At 37.0% G+C, this 27978-nt stretch overlaps 8 protein-coding genes across 9 annotated transcripts; 4 read left to right on the top strand and 4 right to left on the bottom strand.

Moving 5' to 3' along the window:
* The first annotated feature begins 9 nt into the window (after positions 1-9).
* On the top strand, positions 10-15459 carry LOC132787352 (axin). Of its 2 annotated transcripts, XM_060794351.1 has the most exons (12): positions 11-1264; positions 3260-3324; positions 10655-11021; positions 11090-11322; positions 11386-12054; positions 12978-13112; positions 13205-13301; positions 13366-13500; positions 13560-13818; positions 13890-14034; positions 14093-14437; positions 14498-15459. In XM_060794351.1, exons 3-12 carry the CDS (start codon positions 10929-10931, stop codon positions 14622-14624), a joined length of 2238 nt encoding a protein of 745 aa, XP_060650334.1. In that variant the 5' UTR covers positions 11-1264; positions 3260-3324; positions 10655-10928; the 3' UTR covers positions 14625-15459. The 2 variants fall into 2 exon arrangements, with proteins under 2 accessions (XP_060650335.1, XP_060650334.1); XM_060794352.1 differs by lacking the exon at positions 12978-13112 and having other exon boundaries at positions 10-1264.
* Positions 15460-15716: 257 nt separating this feature from the next.
* Positions 15717-17563, bottom strand: LOC132787355 (zinc finger and SCAN domain-containing protein 31). Its single transcript, XM_060794355.1, has one exon. It carries the CDS (start codon positions 17489-17491, stop codon positions 16145-16147), a length of 1347 nt encoding a protein of 448 aa, XP_060650338.1. The 5' UTR covers positions 17492-17563; the 3' UTR covers positions 15717-16144.
* Positions 17564-19138: 1575 nt separating this feature from the next.
* LOC132787359 (sex-regulated protein janus-B-like) lies at positions 19139-19898 on the bottom strand. The gene is made up of 4 exons (XM_060794358.1): positions 19761-19898; positions 19551-19706; positions 19364-19488; positions 19139-19309 (listed from the first exon to the last, which is right to left on the bottom strand). The coding sequence occupies exons 1-4, from the start codon at positions 19810-19812 to the stop codon at positions 19220-19222; spliced, it is 423 nt and encodes a 140-aa protein (XP_060650341.1). The 5' UTR covers positions 19813-19898; the 3' UTR covers positions 19139-19219.
* Positions 19899-19939: 41 nt separating this feature from the next.
* On the bottom strand, positions 19940-20622 carry LOC132787360 (sex-regulated protein janus-A). Its single transcript, XM_060794359.1, has 3 exons — positions 20374-20622; positions 20188-20312; positions 19940-20114 (listed from the first exon to the last, which is right to left on the bottom strand). Exons 1-3 carry the CDS (start codon positions 20528-20530, stop codon positions 20022-20024), a joined length of 375 nt encoding a protein of 124 aa, XP_060650342.1. The 5' UTR covers positions 20531-20622; the 3' UTR covers positions 19940-20021.
* Positions 20623-20883: 261 nt separating this feature from the next.
* On the top strand, positions 20884-22683 carry LOC132787356 (serendipity locus protein beta). Its single transcript, XM_060794356.1, has 2 exons — positions 20884-21119; positions 21180-22683. The coding sequence occupies exons 1-2, from the start codon at positions 21047-21049 to the stop codon at positions 22139-22141; spliced, it is 1035 nt and encodes a 344-aa protein (XP_060650339.1). The 5' UTR covers positions 20884-21046; the 3' UTR covers positions 22142-22683.
* Positions 22684-22774: 91 nt separating this feature from the next.
* On the top strand, positions 22775-24541 carry LOC132787354 (serendipity locus protein alpha). The gene has a single exon (XM_060794354.1). The coding sequence runs from the start codon at positions 22909-22911 to the stop codon at positions 24457-24459; it is 1551 nt and encodes a 516-aa protein (XP_060650337.1). The 5' UTR covers positions 22775-22908; the 3' UTR covers positions 24460-24541.
* Positions 24542-24938: 397 nt separating this feature from the next.
* On the top strand, positions 24939-26639 carry LOC132787450 (serendipity locus protein delta). Its single transcript, XM_060794492.1, has one exon. It carries the CDS (start codon positions 25100-25102, stop codon positions 26396-26398), a length of 1299 nt encoding a protein of 432 aa, XP_060650475.1. The 5' UTR covers positions 24939-25099; the 3' UTR covers positions 26399-26639.
* Positions 26640-26803: 164 nt separating this feature from the next.
* LOC132787456 (large ribosomal subunit protein eL32) lies at positions 26804-27725 on the bottom strand. Its single transcript, XM_060794498.1, has 3 exons — positions 27595-27725; positions 27281-27380; positions 26804-27212 (listed from the first exon to the last, which is right to left on the bottom strand). Exons 2-3 carry the CDS (start codon positions 27371-27373, stop codon positions 26901-26903), a joined length of 405 nt encoding a protein of 134 aa, XP_060650481.1. The 5' UTR covers positions 27374-27380; positions 27595-27725; the 3' UTR covers positions 26804-26900.
* Positions 27726-27978: the final 253 nt, after the last annotated feature.

The raw sequence follows: 27978 nt of genomic DNA, 5'->3' as shown, positions 1-27978 counted from the left end.
GAAGTTGCGGTCACGCTGGTTCTAACCTTAAAAGTGGCTAACAAAACAAAAAAAATTGCCTCGAAATATTTTGTTTTGCTAATAGATAAATTACATTTGTTATAAATTCAATTCAATAACAATGAACCGATGATGCTCGTGTGCTCGCGCTTGAAACATTTACAATTCTAAAACTACACAAAGCAACTAACTGAACGTCCATTAAAAATCAAACAGCAAAGAAGCAGCAAGCAGCAGCAGCAGGACCGAGGCAACAAAAATACAAATACACAAAAAAAGAACACACAAAATAAATAAATAAAATTTGAAAGAAGCAGCAACAGCAGAAGAGATATACATTATAGCAAGTGCAGCTAAGTGACAAATAGTGTTTTAGTTAGAGTTACGACGATTGTTCGGTTCTTTTGCCAAAATGTGCAGCTGAAAGTGAAAAATGCTTTAAATTACGATTTTTCCACTGCGTTCTCTCTGGCCAAGAGAGCTGCCAGAGGAGTTTGCCTCGACTTCTCCAACTCCTGCCACAGTGAAACGCGAAAATATACTGATGGAATGTCCACCAAAAGTGATTTAAGTATATTGTAAATACGTCCGCAATTGCAAAAACGTGAATTGTTCAAGGAGGATGCATTCAAAGACAATCGCAACTACCACCTAAAATAATAAGAAAAAAAATCAGATTCCGCGTCCGCGCCTGGTGCTAAAGGAAAAACCCACAACAAAAGCAACATAATATTAATAACCGGCGACTGCCTCTGGAATTGCTGTCGTCAAAAATATATAAGAAGCCTTGTTTAGCATTTAATTTGTCGCCATTTGCCGTTTTCGTGCCTCTCTCTTACTCTTGTTACATTCTTTTGTTGTTTACGTTTGAACTGAAACGTTAACGTTATAATAACGTTGCATATTGGGCACATTTGTTGAACATTCATAGACCTGAATCTACTTGTGCAATTCTTACCCCGCGCCCCTCCAAACAAATTATTGAATAGTTACGAATTCTTCTTCTTCGTTGAGCATTTAAATCAAAATGAAAACTTCCTCATCGAATTTGCCATCGAAATCACGTCCAGCCGCTACAGCAACAGCAACAAAAGCAACAATAAAATTACTCCCGTCCAAACCCACCTCGTCGTTACCACCATCAGCAACAGCAGCAGCAGCAGCAACAACAACAACAACAACGTATTTGCATTTGCTACGCACGAGGGCCACACACTATCAACCGCATTAAATGAGCTTCAATTCAATTACAAATCATTTAAAGGTAAATATTTAAATCAATTTACAGCCTACAGCCTGCTTTTTATCTTTTATATTCATAACTTGTGTGTCTCTTCGCTCCTTTGTACAAAATTGTATCCAATACAGATGTTTTGATTTGAACGTATGCTGAGGTGATTTAAGAATTTCAATATTAAGGAACATATCACAAAAGTACAATTTATTACATATTGATAATTCACTATTTTCTCTTCATAATATATTATCCAGACTTCAGTTTAATGCTCTTTGAGTAGTTAAATTCGTAAATCTTATTGAAAACTAAATATTGTATGCTAATATTAAATCCCTATAAGCATCAATGCTGTTTACATTTTTTTGATATCGGAAAGAAGACATAAATTTCAAGTGTTTAATAAACTTACGATTTAATGTTAGCAGTTTAGGTTTAAGTTTACTAATTCTTTCGGATCTACTTAGTGAAGAATGTAGATTAAAATGTTAACTTTCAAGTCATTCAAGCAATTGCGAAAAAAGTAATACTAATAAGATTTTAAAGTTGGCCAATCTTAAGATTGGCGACTTTGAAAAATTCCTAAATTAATAGTCAAGGGAGATTTTGAGTAATCTATCTATAGTAATTGAGGTTTTTTTAATGATTAAAATATAAAAGAATGATCAAATTTAAATTAAAAAAATTAGATTAGATTCGTCTATACATATATTTACATTTGTTTAATTTTGAAACATTGTTAAAATTAAAATATGTATACATTTCATTATTTTTGATTGTATATTTTTTCATATTGTGGAATATATGAACTTGGTAGAAAATATATATTTATCAAGAATTAGTTAATTTAAATCATACTCGTATTTGACTTTAAAGCAACGTAAAATTCTAAATAAATGCAAAACCTAATCGGTTTTCATATTTATGTACAATATATTTCCACTAGACCCTCTCACATCTCCATAAATATTAGATTATGAATTCTATTGCAATATTCAAGAGCTAACTCTTAGGTTGCATGGTTTAATAAGCAATTTACGTGTGTGAAATATTCTCAATCATTGCGTTTTTGCTAAGGCGAAATTTATTCGTGCGAAAAATATTTCAATTTTCACCCTTGAAAAATATCTCACTGAGAAGTTTCAAACCACATTCATAAGGGTTATTCAATTTGATGTGCAGTGAGCAAAAAATTCACTTCAAGCCGAAACAATTTTATTACATACTTTATTTGATTGCAATTTGAAGTACCTTAATAACTATCACTCCTTGTTTTTTAAAGTCGAGAAAAGTATTGTAAGAAATCTGGAATAACTTGATATTTTCTTTATTAATATTTAAACTTTTATTCGGAAGTGGATATCAAGATAATTGAATACAAAAGTATCTGCATTTTTTAACTTATGCTTCAGAAGGAAATTATACTTTTATATTAATGGAAAACATTTTTTAAAAAGTAAATATACTATGAAGTCATTTCAAGAAATTTACTCTGGGATGATTTATTAACTCTGATTATAAAACTTCTTTAAAATTCCCAATAATTTCTAATTAAAGTAACAATGGAATTTATTTAGGATTACCTTTTGTTTAGTTTTGAAAAAAAGGGCAAATAGCGAAGGCTGCATCATCACTAAAAATCTCAATATATCCTCACTTGTAGATGGTTGATCGTTATCTACAAGATTGTTATACGAGATTTCCGGAACTATCTGAGAGATTAACCAATTCAATTGTATAATGCCTTCTTGACTATGCTAGAAATGCGCAATGAAAGTAAGCAGAGCAATTATTCAATAAGCTGACTGTGGAAGGAATAAGATATATCAGATTTTATTGTTCTAGTATCTGTTCGTACCATCTGCAGATTATCCCATCAACGCACATATTTGTAGAATTATTTTGTAGACTACTCATAATTGTTAAAGGTATTGAAACTAATCTAATGAAATATATACGAATGTATATCATAAGTACATATTGAATATTGAATTAAAAATAATATATTTTACTTTTCTTTTACAGAAACTGCAGTTTTTGGAATCCCACGATCTCCTACTATCCACACAATCTTAATGCGAATTACTCATGTAAGTAAATTATTTCATATATAGCAAATTATACAAGGAAAAGTATCTGAATTTAGGCATCTATGTATCGATCAATGCACATAGAACAATCACAGAAGACACTTCCATTTCTGTGTTATGCATTTATTCAAAAATAATCTATAAAAGCATTATATAACAATAAGTGAAGATCAGTTGTCATTTGGATGATGTTCGATTTGTAGAGAAATTTAAAAGAAATTCTATTGTGCGTTTCGAATATAATAAAATTTTGCATATACATATATTTTAAATCACTTTAAGTTTGATTTCATAATTTATACAATTCAGATAATTTATAAATAAAATTGAAAGTTCCTATAGGCACCACAGTAATGAACTATCCAAGATCCAATAATTAGTTATAGTTTCTTATAAACAAAGAAAGGAAATGTTGGTGAATAGAACTACATAATCTTTTTAATCATTTGCATTTAATATGGTGTTCAACTGACAAAAAGTTCATATACTTATCCATTAATTAACTTTCAAATGATCAATTTGAATCTCAGTTTTCCTAATTAAATAACTGAAAAAAAGAACATACTAAAGTTGCACTTGCTGTCGTTGTGCAACTAACTATGCAATGTTTTCAAAGGTAAAGTTGAACTATCGACATTGTGAAAACAGAAGAACTACGAAGGTCAATGGGTGCCATGTGCGAGGACGCGGCCGAGAGAGAGCAAGTACGATAATTTTCCCCCAGTTTTTCTGTATTATTATTACAGTCTAGACTTGAATCAGACTCTGAGCATTGAGCGCAATGGCGGTCGACGTCGACGACGACGACTATTTGCCGTTAACCTCATTAGAAACAAACTGTTAATTGCAGACTCTCGAGCTCGGAGCACGGTCGGAGCGGTGAGCGGGGAGCGGGGAGCACCTCTCGGAGCCTCTCTCTGGCGGTTCATTGTTTTGAAACTTATTGGAAAATAATTTCCATATTTGTTTTGAGTTTAACTCTGCAATAGCGAATGGGTTGAGTGGCTTTGAGGGAGGTTTTTTAAAACTATATAAAGATGGCCTGGGGGGTAATAACAACCCTCTTCTTGTTCTACCCAATCCATTGTACAAGTACATATAACGTTCGAATTGTATAATACTACGTGCTTTGGATTTGTTTTCCTTTCCCCCCTGCTTACTGTTGCTGCTTCTGCCTCCATTTCCACACACAACAACCAATTCCCATTGCCATTTTTTTGTATTATGTACGAGCGAAAGGGGCTCTGGACCTGCGCATATTGGTTCGCCAGGCACACAATGACTCCTATTCCGTAGTGGCATCTCGTTCGCACACACAAACAGTTGTGCCGCAACCACTGACACTTTCAAAAGAACATCCTTTGTACTTGTTGTTGTTGTTCCTATACCCGCTATTCACAGTCTTGGTAGAGTATTATCGACTAACTGTTAACTAAATAAGCTTAAAGCAGCAGGAAGCATTTCTGACCATCTCTCATCATATGTATTCTAGAGGAGCTCTGTCTATAAATCTAATCTTCAGAAATTATAAGTTGATGTTACCCACTTTGGAGACAGAATTATTTTTAACGATTGAGCATGATTTATAATTTAACTACGTTTATAAATGCCTTGAAATAGGATTGAAGTCTGGAATTATAAGAATTCCGATCTATATAATCTCAGTTTCTAAACCATCTATTAAACTTAAAAAGAAAACTTTTTGAAAAAATTAATCTTTCAGCTAAGAATCATGTATACAGTGTATATAATCTTTGACAATCGAAGAAATCATCTTATTTATTTTTGGCAAGCTTATCTGTCTGAGGTTCTAAAAACATCTAATCTTCAGAATAGTATAAGTTGGGGCTCACTAATTTGGAGCTAAATTCTTTTTAATGATCGAGCTGAATTTATATTTTAACTACGCCTTGAAATATGATTGAAGTTTAATACTTAAATTATAGGAATTGTAATCTATATAAACTCTACCAATTTCCAGACAATCTATTAAGTTAAGAACCTTCCAAATATTAGTTTATCAACTAAAAATGAGTGTAGTTCCATATAATCTTTGATCGCCTTTTAAATTTATGAAAAGCACATATTGAATAAAGTTAGCTAAAGAATTTATGTAAGTGGAGTTCTATATATTCTTAGACAACCTATTAAATTTATGAAATTAGGAACCTATTAAATACGATATTTTATCTGTCAAAGATCTTAAACTTTAAGTTAAATTCTAGAATATTATGACACCCTATATAATCTCTGACAATCCATTAAATCTCTTAAAATTTAAAGCTCTTTACAACATTATGTTGCCAGCTAAAAGTCTTATAAATTTCTTACCCTATATGAGGCTTTTATAACTTCAAATAAAGTTAGCGGGTATCTCGAAGTCGAGCACACTTTCTTACGTGCTTATTGTTGTTGTCGTTGTACATGAAGCATCCTTATGTTGGACGGTCAGGGAAAAGCGGCTCAGTTCGCAGCCAAGTGGGCAGCTTTCGACTTAGTCATCATCAACTGCTTTTTGGGGGAGCTTCAAGTATTGCCAACATTTTTCAATAATATTCCCAAAAACGACGCATTAATCTGCAGTTTAGCATGCAACAATTGTGTGCAACCCACCCACATAAAAATTATGAAAATAAAACTAAGAAGAGAAGTACAATTCAATGATTATATACTTCTACAACGAACTTCCCTATGTACAACAATCTTGTTTTTTGGGGTGTGTTTGTAGTGGACTCTGTGGATGTCTGCTTGGGATGCGACAGCCAGCGACGATGACAGCGACGGCGGCATCAGGATTCAGTTTGACTCTTTAGCTTTGTGCCGTTGCCTCGCTTTTGTCAATGGATTTTCGTGACTCGTGCTAAACATTCAACATTCGAACATCATTTTAACAGCGTGTTCTGTCAACAAGAGTTTTGCACCTTAAGCTGCATTGTCGTGTACCTGCGAAATTTGCCATTGTCAAATGTGTGTTTTGTGTCACGTTGAGTATTCCATCTTTCAATCCAAGATACAAAATCAGGTGCGTAAGTATCCTGAAGTCTGTTTCTTCGACATACGCTCGCAATTATCCTTTTCGGCATCGCGTTTTGTATTATTCTTTCGAGACTCTATTATGCGCCAAGGTTTGGGTTCGGCAGTCTGGCCTGTCAATCATATATGAACTCATAATTTGTAGGCTGGCAGGCATTTATCCTGCGAAGCATTCAGCATTTAATAGGGATAATGCAATTGTTCGTACCTCAATCTTCTGTCGAGGGAATATCCCTCGGTTTTGCCCCTAAGGCACATTGTTATATTTGTCTGGCATTCATCCATTCGGAACTAAGATACAAAAGAAATCGATGCCACAATAAGTTCACATTATGTTTTAATAATTTCTACAAATATATTTTTCTACAAATTTAATAAAGCGATTTTCTCTTCAAGTGCCTCAATAATTTCCGTCATGCCATTCGCACTTGATTAGTTTGCAATTTTGTGCTCATCTCACCATTATGAAGTAGCTTCTTGAAATCGTTAACGACAAATTACATTTGATACTTGTGTTTTAGATATTAAATCGCATTTAATTCGCCTCGCTTACAAATCAATCGAAAACTCCACAATAAATTACGTTTTCCATAGATTTTATTTGAAATTCAAGAACATTTTAGACACGGGCACTAAAATAATTTATTTTTAAACATTAATAGTAGTTTTCTGTGTTTGATTCTAATGTTTGTGTATCCAAATTAAATAAAACTTTTGCTACAAACTTATTAAAATATTTGAAGCTAATCTAAAATGTAATACTTAAATCATCCAGTTAACGTTTCTACCATCGTTATTTGTTTCTTTTTGATATAACTTGTATATCCCAAAAAATGCTGTAGTTTAAATGTTAGGGAGCTATCTAATAGTTTACTCTTCACATAGTTAGTCAGCAGACTGGATACACAATGTTTTCAATATGTTAAATTAAACTAAATTTAATGGAATTAAGAAAAAAGTTCGTCTTTCAAGTCATTCGTTGATTAGGTCGAAAACATTCCATTCACGTTTATAAGCAATAAGACACTTCTCTAACTTTAGCATAATAATTTGGATTGAAAAATAATTTTAAAGTGATGAATTAAAGATTATGCGGGTAAGGCTATTGAATTTCGTTTTCATTTGTTCCGTCTTTGTAGGATGTTTTAGATCATTAAAATTAGGAAATGGAGAGGAAGAAGTTCAAGTTTTATAAATATTGTTTATTGTTCTTAAGGTATCTTAATATGTACTCCATTAAATCTTTAGTTTCTGTGAGGAATTTATATTACTATATTATCTTCAAGACATCTTAATAATTTCTCCACTAAAATCCTTAGTTACTGTTTTAAGTTGAATAAATCTTCTATTCTATTTCGGAAATAAAATTTAATATATTTGATCGAAAGCTAAAATCTAATACACGATAAATGATAAATTTTATATATCTCACATCGTAAATTCAACTTGAGTTCTTTAAATTATTATTTACTTTATTATTTTAAGAATTTCATTCTCAGTAAAAAAGTTTTATAAACAAAGTTAGCTCATGTGTGTAGTTTTAAAAGAACTTAGTTCTATCTGAGAAGACTACTTATTCTTTTTTAAAGAGAAGATTCATTAATTTATTTGATGCGTCAATAAGTATTTATACTTAATTCTATCTGAAAAGACTACTTATTACAACAAGAATTCTCTCAAGTCTAAAAGGATTAAAATCTTAATAGTTTGAAAAGTTTTTAGTTGAATTTAACTTTTGTTCTTAAAAAGGGTTTATATAATATTCTTTTCTAAAAAGAAGATTCATTAATTTATTTGAATCCCAAGGCGTCAATAAGCATTTATATTATGTTATATAAGACACTTTTCTGATAACATATGACAATAAGAATTATCTAAAGTTTAAAAGAATTATATTCTTAATGATGTGAATAGCTTTTTAGTTGAATTTAACTTTTGTTCCTCAGTTCTTAAAAAGGCTTTATATAAAGTGACCTAAAGAGGAGGGGAGGAGCAAGGAGCGAGGAGTTGTTCTTTAGCTTTGCCGGCATCTTGGAGCCTTGTTGCATTAGTGCACTAGAAACAGGCATTATGCCATTAAAAGCCAACTGCATCTTTGATGTTGTCGGCATTTATGAGGCGTCTCCGGATTTGGTTAGCATCTTTCTGTTTGTTTTCTTCTCTTTTACTGTTTTTTCTGTTTTTTTGCTCATCATTTCGCGAGTAGGCTTCAAGGAGGCGCCTTTCGCGCATTTTCAATAGGTTCCTTTTTGCTTTGACTGTCGGGTGCCGCAACTTGTCAGTAAAGAGAGCGAGAGAGAGGGGACTTCAAGTGGCCAGCGGATGCCTAGGGTATATATCTATGTATATACTATGTGTGGGAGGATGCAGGACACGTATCAGGCAATGTTATGATGCCATCTCTGTCTGCTGCACTGCGCTCTGTTCTGGGTTCTGTGTTCTCTGTGTGTTGAGCGTTTTAATTGTGCTTTTCTTTGTTCTTTTGGCTGTAATGGAGTGCTATGCAAATGGCGTTTTTGATGAGTTTCCTTGGCTCTGGCGGCGCTCTCTTTGTAGTCATCGTCGTCGTTGTCGTTGTCGTCGCACCAGACATTCATCCCCTTTATTACGCTTTTATCTCTGTGTTAGTGTGTTTCTGTGTGTGTGTGTGTGTGTGTGTGTGTGTGTGTGGCTGGGAAGGGCTGTTGCTGCTGCTTTGTGATTGTGTTGTTGCCGTTGTAGTTGTCGTTGTCGTTGCTCTGTTGTTCGGCGGGCGACACTGCGCTCTCATGTTGTAGTTGTAGTTGTAGTTGTTGCTTTGACTGCGGCAGCACAACAACGAAAAAAAAAGAAGGAATTGTTGATTTTTGTGCGCGTCAGACAGCAGCAGCCACCATCATCATCATCAGCAACCACCTCACCACCAACAGCAATGCCAACCGACCCCTGTTTGAGCTCGCTCTCTCTCTTTATGTGTGTGTGTGTGTTTGTGTGTGCGTTCCATTTTCAAATTTCGTACATAATGGATTATTGTCCTTCCCTTTGCCCATGCCATGTGCCATTTGCCATGTGCACCATGTGCCCTGCCATATATTGTATTGGTCGATATTACGAACCAATCAAAAACGCTCTCAAAATGGCCGCCGACGTTCAATTTCTTAGAAATCAAATTATATATATGTTCGTATGTATGTATGTATGTACATAGTGCTGTACATTTCTAACTGCTAAAGTTAAGATTGTTATTCCCTTTATATCGAACGTACTTGCAACTTGGGCAACTTGGGCGCCCACTTGGCGCCCAGTTACAAAGTTAACCGACAATTGAGCACGGCAATTAATTTAATGAAGGTCCTTTGGCGCGCTTCATCAATCAATCAAATTGCACTTCTCCAGTTGCAGTCTTTGTGTCAGCTTTTGTTGCAGAACCGACTTTGTGCTTTCGGGTAGAGTATGAATATGAATTATAAACTAATAACTAATTGAAAAGATATTATTGTAATAGAGCATTAAACTAACAACTAATTGAAAGGATATTAAAACGATAAAGCAGCCTAATTACTACAATAATAAGCCAATTAATAAAATACATAATATAATACAAAATATATAAATAGAATTCAGTCCAATAATAAACCAATTTATAACAAATTACACAATAATTTCAATTTCAAAATTTCAAAATAAGATTCGCATAATAATAAATAAAAAACTGAACAAAAAAATGCAAATTACAAACATTTCAAGAATTTCAAATATTCAATAATTTGATTAAAGCTAAGCAACCTAATAATAACCCAATTATTAAACAAAGTTTATAAAACACAAAAAATAATATAAAACTCACCAACATCTTAACAACATCTTAACATAAAATATTCCAAAATACAATCCAAATTTGCATAAGAAGGGAACAGCTTAAAGAATGTAATTTAACCAATTGTAGATCATTTAAAATGTTCAATAATACCTATAATTTGTTTACAGTTAAAATAGTAATCTTATACTATAAAAAGAAAATAACAAAATCAATAATAATACACATTAGTGTAAGATCTAAGAAATTGATGAATAAAATTTAAAAACAACACTAATAATGATAGATTTTCGGAATCATATAATACATAAATTTATAATAATCAAGAGGATATCTTATAAAAAAAAAATATATATAACTCAAAAAAAAAATTAAAATTTTTGTTTGAATTATTTGAATTATTATTTGAATCATAATAAATTATACATAGTATTTACAAAATATTCTTCATACATAACATAATTCTAACATTCATTTCCATTTGTTTATGCTCCTTTTCAGGCCTTGTCTAACTGCCTTCCAAATTCGCAAACGAAATACACCAAGAACATCTTCCATATCCCAAATATTTTTAAAATATCTGGCGTTTGTGATTTGTTAAAAGTTAAATGATAAACCTTTGATTGTATTTAAAGTTAACGATAAGCAAAAAGCAACAAAAAGTTAGTTAAAATATTTAGCAAACACTGAAAACGAATCGCGACAACAACAGCAACAACAACGGCTTGACTGTTGGCCAACCAAAAGGAGAGAAGCGAGCGAATTTCAAAGTGGCATGAGCCATCCATTGGGACTCCGGAAACATGATGATAATGAGTGTAGTGGGCCACGACCACCTGTACCCGGAGAAGAGAGCCGAGTTAAAAAGGTATTGTAATAAGAATTAAGATTCTCTTTTTTGTCATATTGCTTTACGTTCCTCAATTTAATCGATAGATGACCGAAGGGGTGATAGACACCTCAAAGAACTCACCTCCATCTTATCTGAACTGGGCGCGGACGCTTAACCATCTGCTCGAGGATCGCGATGGGGTGGAGTTGTTCAAGAAGTATGTCGAGGAGGAGGCGCCCGCCTACAATGATCATCTAAATTTCTACTTTGCCTGCGAAGGTCTCAAGCAACAGACCGATCCTGAGAAGGTGAAGCAAATCATCGGAGCCATTTATAGGTAAGTTCTCTAAATTAAAACTACTATTTCTATTCTCTATAATATATATATTCTATTCTGTAGATTTTTGCGTAAGAGCCAGCTGTCCATTTCCGATGATTTGCGAACTCAAATCAAGGCAATCAAAAACAATGAGATCCCGCTTAGTCCCCACATCTACGATCCCATGCAGCAGCATGTGGAGACAACCATACGCGACAACATTTACCCCAGCTTCCTCTGCTCCGAGATGTACATACAGTACATACAGCAAATGTCTGCGGTGCAGGAGCGCTTCAGTACCACCGCATCGGGCAGCGCCGGCAGCAGCGGCAGCGGCGGCAGTTGTGGCAGCAACAATGGCAGCGTCACCGGCGCCTGTGCTCTCCCGGCGGCAACCGCCAAGCAATTGCTGGTCACCACTGCGGGCGGTGCTTCAATGCCGCCGGGCGTCTTCATCAATTTACCAGTGAGCAGCGGGAATGTTCTGCCCGCCGGCACTTGCAGCGCCAGCGGCAGTGTCTATGGCCCATCCACGTCCGCCAGTTCGAGTGGTTCGATTAGTGCCACGGACACACTGCCGCGCAGCTCCACGTTGCCCACGCTGCACGAGGATTCGGAATTGTCGCTGTGCGATGACTTCGAGAAGGTGCAAGTCGAAGGCGGACGGGCCCAGATTGATTACCCAATGCGACTCACGCGCGATCTTTTGATAGCCACGCAAAAAAGAAGACTGGAAATTAGACCTCCCGGGTATGTAATACGATATCCAAGTCTACATTGATCTCTACCATATGTTTTGTAATGAAAAAATATAGTTTTTTTTATAATAGTTGGAATGCATGTTCTTAGCGAAGAAAGACTAGTTTTATACAGATCTAATTTATAATATTATTGAAGCAACTTTAAGAACCTATTGATTTTAATTTCTTAAAGAATTTGTAGTTAACATTGTAATACAATTTTAAGAAGTACACTCTGATTTCTTAAGTTATTAAATTAAATTTTAAATGTGCAGTTAAATCTTATTACAAATATTACATTTTATAGTACATAACTATGTATATTTAATAACCAATTCATTAGCATGCCAAGCTGTTTAAATATTTAATTAGTCGGTATAATTTTTACTAGTATTAAGACAACTTTTTATAGTTTAGTCAACGAAAAACTAAATTAAGTTTAATTACTTTACAACAGCATAGGTTTAATTTCTATTTTAATGACATATCTTTGTTGATTTCTTGTGTTAATTTGTTTTTTATTGATTTCTTTTTTATTTACATATTTTTATGATCACCACAAACAAACAAAACGCACGCACGCACGATTCCACCTACACGAATCCACCACAACAACAACAACATGACCAACAACCAACAACCAACATGACCAACAATATGTGACACTCACCGTAACGAAAACCCATTCAACTACACAACCAACAACAACAACTTTGGATTTTAATCATCATTTATTTGTGATTGACTTTGTTTTATTTTGTAATTATTCATGGAACACACACATAAAACAACAATTTATATACTATATATATATATGTACATATCGCCGCATTTGTTGCATGGATCAAAACACTGAATGAATTATGAATGCATTTGCTGCCCCGCCCCACCCCCCAACGGTATTATGCATGCGTATATGCCATGTATATATAGAGCTCATGGTTATGTCTATACTGCGAGCACAAACACATCCTTCGTACCCAATTCACGCGTCGATTCGGAGAGGGCAAGCGTTAGCTCCGGCGGCCGCACCGACTCTGATACCATGTCACTGTCCAGTTGTTCAATGTGAGTTGTTTGCCCTCTCTCACATAAGCGGGATTAAAGATGCACAAAACAATCGTATTGAAAATGCCTTCATATTCAATTTCATCTTTCAGGGATGGCCGACCCTATATAGAGCGCAGACACAGTTCGACTGAAAGCAAGGCCATACGTCAGAGCGCCATGGCGAATAAGGAGACCAACACGTTTCAGGTAACAGACAAATGAAAGAGAAAGAAATTTGTTTTGTAATCATTATTGTATTGTTAATCCTTAGGTTATACCTCGAACGCAACGACTACATTCGAACGAGCACAGACCGCTGAAGGAGAACGAACTGTTGGCCTTGCTGATACCTAAGCTGGAGGAGGTGAAACGTAAACGCGACTTGGAGGAGCGTGCACGTTTAGAGGTGAGCTGTGAATATTATCTACATAGATGGTTTATACTCATCTTCTTTCAAATCTATAGCGAATGCCTGGTGCTGCACTACCGAACAACGAAAGATCCAGTGCCAGTGATCGTGCATTTGCCGAGGCGATACGGGAGAAGTTTGCATTGGACGAAGACAACGACCAAGACATACTGGACCAGCATGTGTCGCGAGTGTGGAAGGATCAGACGCCACATCGCTCACCTGGCACAATGTCACCTTGCCCGCCCATACCATCGAGAAGACGCACTGCAACCCATGACTCGGGCATGGTCAGTGATGGTGCCATGAGTTTGAGTAAGTCGCTTTTGCTTTGCTTTGAAATGAATAAGCAATTAATTATTGTTTGTTTTGCTACCACGCAACAGGTGGCCACTCAATGAAGCACTCAAAGTCCATGCCCGATCCCAGTTCCTGCTCTAGGAAGCTCACAAACAAATGGCCTTCAATGAACACAGACAGCGGCATTAGCATGTTCTCAGCTGATACCGTTATGAAATACAAGGAGACTAGGTAAACTCCAAGTTTTATATCCCAGTTTAACATTTAATTAATATAAAATCAACTTCAGCTCCCGTTCTGGTTCAAGCACGGCCTCGAAATTGGAGGAGGCAAAACGAAGACTGGAAGACGAGCCGCGTCGTGTTCGTCGATACGCCCAACAGCAGTTGCAATCCCATATGGTGCAACAGCAGCAGCAGCAGCAACCCCTCGCCTCCTTTGGCAGCAGCAGCTGCAGCGGCACTTTGCATCATCAGGCTGTGGCGAATCCACCGCCACTGCCAATCAAGCCGCCGGAAACCGTTGTGGTATTTTTATTCTGTGAAGAGCCAGTGCCTTACAGAATAAAAATACCCGGTACTCAGCCGACCCTGCGCCAATTCAAGGACTATCTGCCCCGAAGGGGACACTTCAGGTAAGTACAATTATTTAATATCATTATTTGATGTTTTACATATATTGGATTTGCTTACAGATTCTTTTTCAAGACGCATTGTGAGGATCCAGACAGTCCAGTGATTCAGGAAGAAATTGTTAACGACTCCGACATACTTCCGTTGTTTGGAGACAAAGCGATGGGTCTTGTCAAACCATCGGAATAATTATTAAGCCTAACATGTAGATTTTGTATTAAGCTAAATTATGAATGCTGGGGGTCATATTGATGATGAAGATAAGGATGACGATGACGAGGACGGTGTAATGTACATCTTAGAGATACAATATCAGAAGCTATTCCCAAGAAATCAAAACTTAAATAGAACTAAAACTGTACATTCAAAATAGGCTTTTGCAAGCATCACAAACAAACAACTATTGTACGCATGGGAAAGGGGATCGGGTTTTTGGGATTGGGCAATGGGGTTTTTTGTGGGAGCGGGGCGGGGCGGGGGAGCAATCTGTTTCATAATTTCGTCCTTTAACATCTGGAGGTATTTTTTTCTTTGCTTTTGTGAGAGAGAATACATACATTAGTCTTATTAACGAACATTTACGTTAACTTTATATGTACGTGCGATTATTTATTGAATAAGTCGAGCAAACACGAATCGTACATTTATAAATATAGATATGCATATGATAAGTACGTATGATTTGTATTTGTATGTTTTCGACCATTTAAACTCAACGAAATCAATCCGAAATTCGTTTCCCCGTACCAATTTGGCGAGAATATTGAAAACACACACACGAAACACAATAGAAACATAATGATTGAGCACAGCATATTTAATTGAAAAGCGAAAAAGTTTAGAAAGTTCTCTGGGTATTCCTGAATTCGGATTTGTTTGTTACTTTGTACTAACTATGGACTGCCTGCAATAAATTTTGTTAATATTTTTATAAAGTGCATTTTATGATGATATAAACGAAAACAAAAAAACAAAATACGAAAAAAGCAAAACGTAAAGAAGATGATATGATGATATTAACAAAGTTCTATTCAAACTCGACAAAAAATCAAAATATAATCTGTTTTATTTTTGTATAATCTATTATACTGCGTATATAGAAAGTATGTACATTTGAATTTATGTATTTATACACAACTGCATACAAATATATGGTATGCATTGTGCTTTCACATCTACATCTATTGTCTACTATTAAAAACAAAAAAACGAAAACACACATTTGTATTTACCATTGGACACAATTTTCATTTCATTTGATAAAAACAATGAGTGCTAATTGCTCCAATAGTTGGAAAAAAAAACATTTGCTTGACGACGGATGATGGATGTATGAATGAATTAATTGATTAGTTCTACTTTCAGCATAAGTTAAATACGAAATAAAACAAAAACACATACATACAATAAATTATTTTTTTAAGAACAAAACAATACAACACAAAATGAAAGATTAACCGCAGAAATACGACAAACAAAAATAATGAATACATTTATCATAGTAAACATATTTTATTTGTGAGCAAAATGCATGTAGATTTAATAAAAACGAAGTACATAAATGGACATTTAAACTGCGTTTATTTTTTCCTTCATCTTTAAAACTTAATTACTTTGTATATTGTTTAGCTATGTACACTGATTTTACGTAAATTCAAAATCGGAAAGTGCTCATCACCGTTGTCGTCATAATCATCATCATTCGTGGGCTACACTGGCGTACAATCATCCCGCTGGCAATGGGTTAAATAGTTTTGCTCGTTGATGAACGTGTGCGTACATTTGGGACAATGGAAGCGACGATGCCGATTGCTGCCCGGATTCTCGTGCTCTCGCAAATGTGCCTTCATGTTATACATCTGGGAGAAACGCTTGTTGCACACAGGACAGGCGAAGGGTTTAGCTCCCGTGTGCGATCTTGTGTGCCTTTCGAGATGCGCTTTCGTGCGTGTCTTAAAGCCACACACTTGACACTCCAGCCGCTTCGACTCGTTGTCATGGATCATTTTGTGCTTGTAGAGCGCAACCTTGTGCACAAAGCGCTTTGAGCAGACTTCACATTGATAAGGCGTTTCGCCCGTGTGCCAGGCCATGTGATGTTTCAGCCGAAACTTGCGACTGAAACGTTCGCCACAATGCGGGCATTCGAATTGCTTGACAGGCTCATGATTCTGCAGGTGGCCGATAAAGCCCGAATATGACTGCAAAGTTTTGCCACACTGATCGCACACATAGCCGGGGAAATGTTCACGTTTTGTATGCGCATTGTAGGCACGACGACTGTTAAATTGTTCCGGGCAACTGGGACATTGTATGTTGATCGTATAGTCACCGGAACTATCTTGATCTTCAGCATCAGAGATTAGGTATTCAATTGTGCCATCCAGTTGGTCTTCAAACTCGCTCAGCATATCCTTGTCGTCTTCGCGAAACATATCCAAGTCATCGGAAGCCTCTTGCTTGGCCTCTTCATCATCGATGTCCGCTTCTGGCACCTCTTCATTGATAATGATTTCATTTTCAATATCCAAATCCATGTCTACGGCTTGAAATTGCTCCTCCTCAGCATCGGAATTCTTTTCGGCGAGCTCCTCTTCCTCTTCTTCATTAGACGCTTGTGGCTGCGTTTCCACCAAGATTGTAGTGGCATTTACAATGGTCGTCTTCACGGACACCACTTCATCGGTGCCATCGTCCAAGTCAGCTGCATCCACAGTCTCAACCACTTCGACGCTATCATCAAACTTTTCGGCATCTTCCAATTTGATTTCGTTGCGTGAAATTGCGGACTTGAGATCTTTGATAATGAATGGACTGCGTATTAATTCAAGTATCTCCTGCCTCAGCTTTCGCGCAATTTGTAAGGACTTGTGATAGCGTGATAATTTCTCGCAACATTTTTTGCATATCGTTGTGCCCACATCGCTCAGTGCAAAACTTGTACCCTTTGTACATTGCAGCACCAGATCACTGATCAGCACCGGAGGCTTGCCAATCGTCTCTTCATATATGTTTTTTGGATTGCGTACGGAAAACTGACAAATACAACAATTCATTTTCTTCCAACTCGAATATAAATAAAAAATATAAAAAATCAAATCCAGTGTGGCCGACAGTGAACGAATCCAAATATACCGCTTAACTTGAAAAAATATACTAAAGTACAGGCTAAATGCCTGCTGAAGGGCGCCAAAACTAAGAATTAAATTAAATTAAATTAATTTAAATTTTACTATATTAAATTTCGATTTATGCATAAATGATATACCATATTTTTAACTAGGCAGCTTTTAAAATAACAATCATATACAATTGTACCACAAATATATTAGGTTGGCCAAAAAGTCTTGCGGTATTTCCGATAGGTGTCTTTGCAAGCGCGTAGTTCTAGTTCTATTTATCGAATCGGTTCATGCGATACCTTTTCCCGCGCTAACATGTGTTTGATTTATTGTTGTTTGTCTTGAGTCGTTCGTGAGTTATAGCGTCACAAACATGGAGCAAAATAAAGAGAAAATACGGCATATTTTACAGTACTACTACGATAAAGGCAAAAATGCAACTCATGCTGCCAATAAAATTTGTGCAGTTTATGGACCCGATACAGTTTCCATTTCCACCGCACAACGATGGTTTCAACGTTTTCGTTCTGGTGCGGAGGTGGTCGAAGATGCGCCACGGTCCGGAAGGCCTGTCGTCGAAAATTGCGATAAAATCGCCGAATTGATCGAAAGAGATCGGCATAGTAGCACCCGTAGCATCGGCCAAGAGCTTGGCATGAGTCATCAAACCGTTTTAAACCATTTGAAGAAGCTTGGATTAAAAAGCTAGATGTATGGGTGCCACACGACTTGACGCAAAAAAACATTTTTGGCCGTATGGATGCATGCGAATCGCTTCTGAATCGCAATAAAATCGACCCGTTTTTGAAGCGGATGGTGACTGGCGATGAAAAGTGGATCACTTACGATAACGTGAAGCGCAAACGGTCGTGGTCGAAAAGCGGTGAAGCTGCCCAGACGGTGGCCAAGCTTGGATTGACGGCCAGGAAGGTTCTTCTGTGTGTTTGGTGGGATTGGCAGGGAATCATCCACTATGAGCTGCTCTCCTATGGCCAAACGCTCAATTCGGACCTGTACTGCCAACAACTGGACCGCTTGAATGCAGCACTCAAGCAGAAGAGGCCATCTTTGGTCAACAGCGGCCGAATTGTCTTCCATCAGGACAACGACAGGCCACACACATCTTTGGTGACGCGCCAGAAGCTCCGGGAGTTCGGATGGGAGGTTCTATTGCATCCACCGTATAGTCCGGATCTCGCACCAAGTGATTACCACCTATTTCTGTCCATGGCGAACGACCTTGGTAGTCGGAAATTGGCCACAAGAGAGTCCTGTGAAAATTGGCTCTCCGAGTTTTTTGCCAATAGAAAAGCGAGCTTCTATAAGAGGGGCATTATGGAGTTGGCATCTCGTTGGGAACTCGTCATCGAACAAAACGGCGCATATTTGACTTAAATCGCATTATTCTAACCAATTTTATGAACAATTGAAAATTCAATAAAAATACCGCAAGACTTTTTGGCCAACCTAATATATTTCAAATGTCTGTATTGCTAGTGCTGTAAAACGTTATTTACGCAAATGCCGTGTTTCCACTTAGTACAGTTGTGTTGCAAACGCTGAAATTAATAACGATTCGAATTCCAGACGACACATTTATTTATTTTATTCTATTTTCCAAACATTTAAAACCAATCTATCGCATCAAAAATTTGTCATCAATTAAGACCGCACCGAAATCTTGTAGTTTTCATATTTCTTAAAAGACTTGAGAATTTCCTTTGCTTTGTAGTGATCCGCTTTTCCAAAAGTCTAAAAAATTTCACTATGTAGAACAAAGTTGACATAAATAAAGGGCTTTATTACCTGGCAAGCTCCTTTAATTTTGATAGTTCGTGCCTTATCATTGACTTCCATCATACCTCCACCAAGAGGCTTCGTGCACAGGCCAACTTCTGCCATATCATTTTTGAAATTTTCGAACAATGACTCTGTGTACAAAAAATAAATGGGGATTACACTACACTACTTTAACGATTATATAACGACTTACTATGCGAATCCTTGTGACCCCGCACAAGTGTCCTTGCGAAAAGTGTCTCGCCATGAATGTAGATTGAAACTAGCAAATAATTTAGACTTCCATCGGTAATTGAAACTTTAGGCGTCGTTATCAATACCTTGCCAGCAGATTGACTTGCACACCTCACTATATAATAAAGATGCAGATAAATCTAAAAAATTTTGTTATAATAAGGCTTACGGATCTGGTTCGATGCAATTCGAAGAGGAGTCTGGAGCCTAACAAAACACATTTCGAAATGAGTCAAACTTACAAATTTGGAAAATAAATTTGGAAATGTGTCGCTTGAAGATGTTTAGCTCAACTAAAATTACGTTTTTCGTGTAAGGCGACCGAGAGCATTCAAATTGAAATATCTATTGTTACTGTGATCTATACATTTTTATATATATTTCATTTACATACATATGTTCTAAAAATATGTTTTTTTAATGAAATTATTTAATATCCCTCATCGGATGCCTCTATTTCGTAGTCTTTGTATTTAGTTTGCAAAATTCTCTTGGATTCCAAGTGGTCGGCTTTTCCAAATCCCTGTCGTAAAAATAAATATATGTACATGGTCAACAATATGGCACCTAATATATAATTTTAACTAATAGCCTACCTGCGAATAGCCATAGATTTTGATGTACTTCTTGTCGGGATTATGTTCGATGCGACCGCCGCCAAGACATTCCGTATCCAAGTGATCCTTTTTTACAATCTCCTGAACGCGCTCATAGATGTCAGCTGCAAAGATGATCAACAGATAAGTAAGTAAGTTACTGGAAAGAAGATGATCACAACGTACCATGCCAAGTGCAATCCGCATAGCCGCGAACTACAGTTGTGCTGGGTTCCTTGCCTTCGCCGGTTTCGTGACCAAAGATTTTAATTAGAACATATTTAAATATACCACAGTCATCGATATCCACCAACGGCACTGCTTTAAGGCTTTCTTCAGTCATTTTAAATAGAATTAAATTCGTCTATAAAAAATATTTGCAAATTCTTTAAAAGCAACTAAACTTTTGGCATTGAAATCAACGTGACCGCAAATTGGTTTTGAAAATATACCAAACATGTAATGTTTTACAAAATGGGGAATTTTAATACTGCAAGCAACAATGAATTAACTGTTAATTGTATCTATAATGCAATGAAACCTACAATAATTAATTAAACTCAATTTAAATAATTTTATTAGGCACACTTCCTTTATTATTAAGCAATAAATCACTTATAGCATTTGCAATTTGAAAAGTAAACGTTCAAATATACTGCAATGAATGGAAATGTTAAGTCAGCTGTTTACGTTTTGTGTGTGTACAGAAATTGTGAATGGGGAGCAACATTGTGAACAGAGTTTTTATATCTCAGAAAAATTAAAAATTTAAATTAACGCAACTCGAGCACATTTCATTGCTTGCTATTGTATAAGCAAGCTTTATTAAGACTATCACAAAGCTAATATTGTATACACAATGAGCTCAACACGACCGTTCTGTTTTGTCTGTGGTAAAATTAAGTCTGTTGGCGTCTTTCAGCTCATTGAAGGCAAGTTTGCTAAGTTTATTTCGCATTAAGAGCAATAACATTATTATCAACTATTTTTAGGCTGCATTGTACCTGGTACATTCAAGCCCATCAAAGATATACTCAAGTATTTTGAGAAAGTCATCAATCAACGCTTGGATTTGACACCCACATCAGCCGCTTGCCGGGATTGCCTCGAATATCTTTTTAACTACGATCGCCTTGTACGCAATCTTAGCCAGGTGCAGCGTCAAATTGCCAACTCGCTGCTGAGTTGTCGCAAAAAGAAGCCGTTTGCCCTGGCGGCCAAAAAAGATGTCGTCACAAAAGGCAAGACGCAGGATGTGAAATCAAGGCTTGCGGCGGAAGAAAAACCACCCAAACCGGAGCCACCGGAAGATCAGTATTCTTCGGCATTTGCCGAAGACCAGCAACAGAAAGATGATTACGCATTCAGTGATCTTAACAGCGAGGATAGCACCGAATCATCAGAGGAAGAAGCAAATCTGGATATTCCCTGTCACATCTGCGGTGAGCTGTTCTCCAATCAAGATTGCCTGGAGAAGCACATCAAGTCGGACAATTGCCAAAAGAACGAATATGCCACCTGCAACATCTGCGGACTCAAGGTCAAGGATGAGGAAGTCCTTGACCTGCACATGAATCTGCACGAGGGCAAGACTGAGTTGGAGTGTCGTTACTGCTCCAAAAAGTTCTCGCACAAACGCAACGTGTTGCGTCACATGGAAGTGCATTGGGACAAAAAGAAATATCAGTGTGAAAAGTGTGGAGAACGTTTCTCGCTATCCTGGCTGATGTACAATCATCTGATGCGACACGATGCCGAGGAGCATGCGTTAATCTGTGAGGTCTGTCATCAGCAGTTCAAAACGAAACGCACCTACAAACATCATCTGCGCACCCATCAAACGGATCGACCTCGCTACCAATGCCCCGATTGTGAGAAGTCCTTTGTGGACAAATACACGTTAAAGGTGCACAAACGTGTGCATTTACCTGTTGAGGCGACACAAGCCACATAAGAAAAGTATTTTCGTTGCTCATGAAGTCCTGAAAGTCATTCAAACTCTCATTTTTGTATGTATATTGTCAGGGGCCGTAAGTTATCATTAGTTATTAGTTGGTTAAATCAAAAAATTCAATAGAATTGAGTTAGAAAAACGACAAAAGTTTAGATAGGTTTCATTTTTAATCAATCATACGGATTTTTCAAAGATACAATATTAGTTTAATGAATTTTTAAAGCCAATTAATGGTTCAGTTTTATTCTATTCGTTAAAAAACGCACATTTCAATTTCCGCTTTGGTTAGACGTTTTTAGTGTTCAGATCTTGCCATTATTTGTAATTTATTTTTAAACACATTTTTGGCATTATGATGCAAAATCTTAATTAAGTTATAACTTTCCAAATTCGAACAAAACTATTATTATCTTTACAAAAAAATCCTTTGAAAAATGATGAATCATTACTATGTAATAGGATAGCTTACAATGGAGTACGGTCCCTGGTTTTTAAACAGTTGAAAATCCAAAAGGTTCTAATAAAGTTGTGCCACACTACAAAGTATAGAAATACCGATGTCATAAAATAAATTCTTTTTGGGCAGCGCGAACACCTATTGTAATCCCCTTGGAGAGATTTACCTGGGTTACTCCAGATCTGCGCAATAAAGTGACAGATGTTTAGGTAAATCGCGGATTAAGGAGCACCTTAGTTACCTGCTACGACGTATAAATAGAATGAAGTTGGCCACTACTTCATCAGTCGAGTATTGAACTTTATACGGGATGGACAAGTTATTCAACCAGTTGAGCGTCTGCACGGAGCTAATTGAAGAAGGAAGTAATGGAAATATTTCCTGGCTAAACGAATTTTGTGCTGCGTTCCATACTTTTGCAAGCAAATTTAAATTGTATTTGCCAGAATTGGCACCGCGTTACGACATCGATGGCAATGTAAAGATCCACGTGGAGACGATTTTCCTGTGCTTTACCCAAGTGCTAACTTGCATCACCCAGCTGGAACGTATCATTAACATTGAGGAAAACATTGGCGAAGACACACGACTTTTCACCACTCGATCGCACTTTCTAAATCGCATTGATTGGTGTGTAAAACGTTTGAATGCTTCGCTCTATCAGATATCTGAGGAGGTGGCTACTAGCAGTCAGGTGAAGCTGGAGGATTTGTCTTTTGTGGAGCTGCTTGATATGTCACTCGATAAACTGGAGACATACAATGAAATTGTTGGTGAAAATAAAGATGGTGATAATGAAGATGCAACTCCAGACCAGCCACATGATGAGCTTTATAGTGAAGTCAATCAGATTGTGAAACATGCCTTGGCGTTTGCCAATGTAGCACTGGCAGCTGATGAGAAGGCATTGCGGGAAATCTGTGAGACAGTTTTGGAGGAGTGCTCCGTCTTTCAGAAAAACTTTGATGCATTAAATGCTGGTGATCGCAAGTTGGAGGCTTTGTCGCTGCAGCGTGCATTATATTCCCTGGAGACGTATCTTAATGAGGCACTGCTGCGTTTGGTTCTCACGAGTCTGCTGGATGTGGAGGAAATCTCTATAACCAGGTTGAAAAACGTGCTGCACCACGGAGAAGCTCCCGAGATGATGATTAATAAACTCATCTCGGACTTTGATATGAATATGGATCGTATACAGCAAATTGGAGTCATTGCTATTGCTTTCACGGAAGATGTCAAGACCAAGACTATTGTACGCAGTTGCTTGGCGTCCATGGAATCGCTAGATTCCTGCATAGTTCCAGCTTTTCAGCTGCAGTCCTCGAGTAATGGATTGCAACATGCTGATATATTGGAACATCATTTTATCGAGGAGATTGTGATATTCCGCAATGTCATCCATGAGATCATTGACAGTAGAGCCCTGATAAGCAGTTATTTGGATATGCTAGCCGATAGCATTCATATTGCCGATAAAAATTGCCCAAAGGATCAGTTGCTGAAGATCGCCCAAATGGGAGATATTTTGTACCAACATTTTCAATTGAAGTTGAATTATCAAGAACTTAGCGAAGATGGTCAGCGTTTGCATCAGGATTTTGTTGCAATATTGCGAGAATGTCAAGCAGTTCTAGAACTATCTAATCAAATTGATCCGAAACGTATTATAAAGCGTTTAAAAATTCTGCACTCTGTGTTGACAAAATTACGAGACGGTTTTGGTAGACATGAGGTTCTGGGTTCTTCCTGTCCTAATGGTAACTTCTCAACAATATTGAACAAGACGCTGAGTTATTCTACGCGTCAGAAGAGCTCTTTTTGCCAGGCCCAGAAAGGATTATATTCTTTCGAAAACCCGTAATATAATACATTCGGACACATTGGATAATGAAAGTGATCGAATAAGTTTTCAACTGACAGAGGTTCTCAAAATTAATTAATTAGTAGTAAGCAATGTAATATGTGATAAATAAAATACAAATTAAAAAGAAAAAGTTCGTTTTTCATTATTTCAATTTCGATTTCAACATTTTTCAAATTCACGATAACGATTGTAATTGAAACCGATAGCCGACGTTAACAATAATCGAAAACAAGTCTGAAAGGAATGTGACCGTCGTAAAGTGTAAATTCCTTTTTTTATACATTAGAATGTAATTACTGGGTATTATAAGCTTACACATTAAGGTATTTGAATAATCATCAAATATCTCAAAATAATAATCACTATAATACTCAAATATATGCACTGAAACTAGTAACCGCTTAACTGGTATGTGCTAGTATAATTGTCAATGACATATGGTATATTTTGCAAACGCAACTGCAGTCACACTCCACGTAATAGTGGAGTCAAGAAAAAATCTCTAATAAAAGTGTTAGCACTCGCAAAAATATTATCATATCGGTTCATCCCTAAAACATTGACATCCCTAAAAGCAAAAAAAAAACCCGTTTTGTAAACATAATTTTGGAGCCAGACACACACAACAAACAGAAACATGAATTCATGCTTCTTTTGCGGAGCCGTCGATCTGCATGGTACTGCTGATTATAAAATGCTAGCTTCTAAAGTACCATCCTCACACAAGAGCATCGGTGTGGTGCTCACACATCTTGCCAGCTGCATGAAAATGCAACTTGATTTGAAGGATGATACACAATTCTGTCCCAAATGTTTTAAGGATTTAGCCGACTACGACACGATTATGGTGAATTTAATGGTGTCTCAAAAGAGACTTACGAAGCAATTGAAGGCAGCACTTACAAATGATTTCGTAGACGACATGTTAGTTGAATATACCGATAAAACGGCTCAAGAAGCCACCGACGGCGACGCGGAAGCTGAAGCTCTATTCGTAGAGCTTGTTAAGGAGGAAGAGGAGGAGGACGGGGAGGCAGCAGAGGATGATAATAGCATGGAGATTAAAGAAGAGTTCGAGGACGAGTATGACGATGACGATGATGTAGATGACGATGAGGAATTCATATGTGAAGATAAGTCCGACGAGGCCGTTAAACTAGAGGATTTCGCCAGCAAGCAAGGCAAATTTCAAAACATTCCCAAGCGCATGAAACAAGAGTGCAGCACTTGCTCCAAAGCCTTCAACTCTCGTTATCAACTCCAGAAACACATCACTGAGGAGCACTGTAAGACACAAACACACGTCTGTCCAATTTGTGGCATCATTCGTCGCGACGAGGAATATCTGGAGCTGCACATGAACGTACACGAAGGCAAGACAGAGAAACAGTGTCGTTACTGTCCTAAGAGTTTCTCGCGTCCAGTAAACACGTTGCGACACATGCGCATGCACTGGGATAAGAAAAAATACCAATGTGAGAAGTGTGGACTACGATTCTCGCAGGATAATCTGCTTTATAATCATCGATTACGACACGAGGCCGAAGAGAATCCCATCATCTGCAGCATTTGCAATGTCTCGTTCAAGTCACGCAAGACCTTCAATCATCACACGCTCATCCACAAAGAGAATCGTCCCAGACATTATTGCTCGGTTTGTCCCAAATCATTCACCGAACGCTACACTCTGAAGATGCACATGAAAACCCATGATGGCGATGTGGTTTATGGGGTACGAGAAGACGTTCCAACGGATGATCAGGTGGTGGAGGAACTGCAGGTGGATGTCGATGAATCGGAGCAAGCTGTCACTGTTATAATGTCCGACAATGATGATAATTCGTCGGCCTTGTGTCTGATATGTAGCACCAACTTTGAGAATAAAAAGGAACTGGAACATCATTTGCAATTCGATCATGACGTTGTTCTCAAGTAGTCGAGACATCAACAGAAAATCAAAATCTAAATTAAAGCACTTGCATGTGGCTTGCTATTTACAATTTCTGTAAGTCTTAAAACTGCACAAAAACCAATATTACTTTGTAAAGCTAAAATAAATGTAGTTTGACTAAAGACATGCTAAATTGTTTCTCAACTGCCAAAAATATTTCTAGCTTGACTATGATTCTAAAACAATTCTTTCGTTAAAGCTGAATAAATGTAGTAAAATGATTCCCAAGCTCATTCATCTTCTCAAAAACAAAATATTTTTTGTCCTTCACATTTGAATAGCGGAAAGCATTCCTATAACGACGTCCAATTAAAACAGCCTGACAAACATTTTTTAAAACTGCGTTTTTCACTTGAACTTAATCACTACAAAAAAGAAACTACAGCATCATTTGTTGTTTTTTTGTTTATCCACTTTAAACGTCTCAAATTTGTATTCCGACCACGTTATAAAAACAACTCCGTTAGAGCGAATTGTAAACTTAAGCTTATTCGTTCTCCTGGGAACGCAGACGACCGTTGGGATTTGTTAGACGCACCGACAATTGCTTGGCACGCTCAACAATCTCCTTGCGCTTCTTCGACGAGACGCCGTGCGCAATCTCAGCGCAGTAGACGCGGTTCTGCATAAGCAGCACTTCCAGTTCCTTGACGTTGTGGACGAGGAACTTCTTGAAGCCTGTGGGCAGCATGTGGCGGGTACGCTTGTTGGAACCGTAACCGATGTTGGGCATCAGGTATTGGCCCTTGAAGCGACGACGCACTCTGTTGTCGATACCCTTGGGCTTGCGCCATTTGTGCTGCACAATAAAAGAACAGGGTTAAATCAATTGCCCGATAGGAACTGAATTTTATGTTGAGCACTTACCGACAACTTAGCATAACGATCCGACTGGTGGCGAATGAAGTGCTTGGTGCGCTTCTTCACAATCGTGGGCCTATATGCTGGACGAATGGTCATTTTGGAGCTGCAATTGTTCAAGAGACATCCATTATAAGTTTATGTTTTGTCTGTGTATGCAAAATGTCAACAAAGTTTTAACACTTTGGCCAAAAGATGTGCCATCGAAATCTTGACACTAATAACATATAGCATTATTCAGTTTGCGATTTAATTCACTATTTGGCTACATTTCGCGTTGATGTCAATGGAATTTATAGATTTTTAGGAATTGTACGAACCGCTAATATGCTAAGAGCACGTCAAAAAGAGAGAGAAAAGAGGTGAAGTTGGCTGCGCTTGACATTTGTCAGAGTTGTCAGTGCAAACAGACCTGCCAACTTATGCTTCCGCTTGGCGCGCTAAAGTCCATCATGCATGTTTGACAAGTTTAATTTGTATTCTATTATTTAAAGCTCAAAAGTTCAATTGTAGTAGGCGTAATGGATGTAATAATTTCTTTTTAATATTCTTTTCAAATTATCATTACTATGATGCTTTTAACATTTGCAATAAGTTTGAAAGTTGTGTAGTTGTACAAATAAACTCTTACATGTATCGATAATTATTTGATAAATTTCCTAGTGACACAGTTGTTAAATAAAACAAATCTTTTTTTAATCAAC

This window comes from Drosophila nasuta, chromosome 2R (assembly GCF_023558535.2).
Source record: "Drosophila nasuta strain 15112-1781.00 chromosome 2R, ASM2355853v1, whole genome shotgun sequence".
Classification (NCBI taxonomy): domain Eukaryota; kingdom Metazoa; phylum Arthropoda; class Insecta; order Diptera; family Drosophilidae; genus Drosophila; species Drosophila nasuta.
This window is presented reverse-complemented; position numbering and strand designations above follow the sequence as displayed.

Bases quoted from the DNA above. Each gene is read 5' to 3' on its own strand.
- LOC132787352 (XM_060794351.1), top strand. From the start codon at position 10,929: ATGAGCCATCCATTGGGACTCCGGAAACATGATGATAATGAGTGTAGT. The intron at 11,022-11,089 runs GTATTGTAATAA...TTTAATCGATAG, and splicing joins AAGAGAGCCGAGTTAAAAAG to ATGACCGAAGGGGTGATAGA. The intron at 12,055-12,977 runs GTATGTAATACG...ATGTATATATAG, and splicing joins CTGGAAATTAGACCTCCCGG to AGCTCATGGTTATGTCTATA.
- LOC132787355 (XM_060794355.1), bottom strand. From the start codon at position 17,491: ATGAATTGTTGTATTTGTCAGTTTTCCGTACGCAATCCAAAAAACATA.
- LOC132787359 (XM_060794358.1), bottom strand. From the start codon at position 19,812: ATGTGTTTTGTTAGGCTCCAGACTCCTCTTCGAATTGCATCGAACCAG. The intron at 19,707-19,760 runs GTAAGCCTTATT...TTTATTATATAG, and splicing joins AATTGCATCGAACCAGATCC to TGAGGTGTGCAAGTCAATCT. The intron at 19,489-19,550 runs GTAAGTCGTTAT...TTTTGTACACAG, and splicing joins GGGTCACAAGGATTCGCATA to AGTCATTGTTCGAAAATTTC.
- LOC132787360 (XM_060794359.1), bottom strand. From the start codon at position 20,530: ATGACTGAAGAAAGCCTTAAAGCAGTGCCGTTGGTGGATATCGATGAC. The intron at 20,313-20,373 runs GTACGTTGTGAT...TCATCTTTGCAG, and splicing joins TGCGGATTGCACTTGGCATG to CTGACATCTATGAGCGCGTT. The intron at 20,115-20,187 runs GTAGGCTATTAG...TTTTTACGACAG, and splicing joins AAATCTATGGCTATTCGCAG to GGATTTGGAAAAGCCGACCA.
- LOC132787356 (XM_060794356.1), top strand. From the start codon at position 21,047: ATGAGCTCAACACGACCGTTCTGTTTTGTCTGTGGTAAAATTAAGTCT. The intron at 21,120-21,179 runs GCAAGTTTGCTA...AACTATTTTTAG, and splicing joins CGTCTTTCAGCTCATTGAAG to GCTGCATTGTACCTGGTACA.
- LOC132787354 (XM_060794354.1), top strand. From the start codon at position 22,909: ATGGACAAGTTATTCAACCAGTTGAGCGTCTGCACGGAGCTAATTGAA.
- LOC132787450 (XM_060794492.1), top strand. From the start codon at position 25,100: ATGAATTCATGCTTCTTTTGCGGAGCCGTCGATCTGCATGGTACTGCT.
- LOC132787456 (XM_060794498.1), bottom strand. From the start codon at position 27,373: ATGACCATTCGTCCAGCATATAGGCCCACGATTGTGAAGAAGCGCACC. The intron at 27,213-27,280 runs GTAAGTGCTCAA...TTTATTGTGCAG, and splicing joins ATCGTTATGCTAAGTTGTCG to CACAAATGGCGCAAGCCCAA.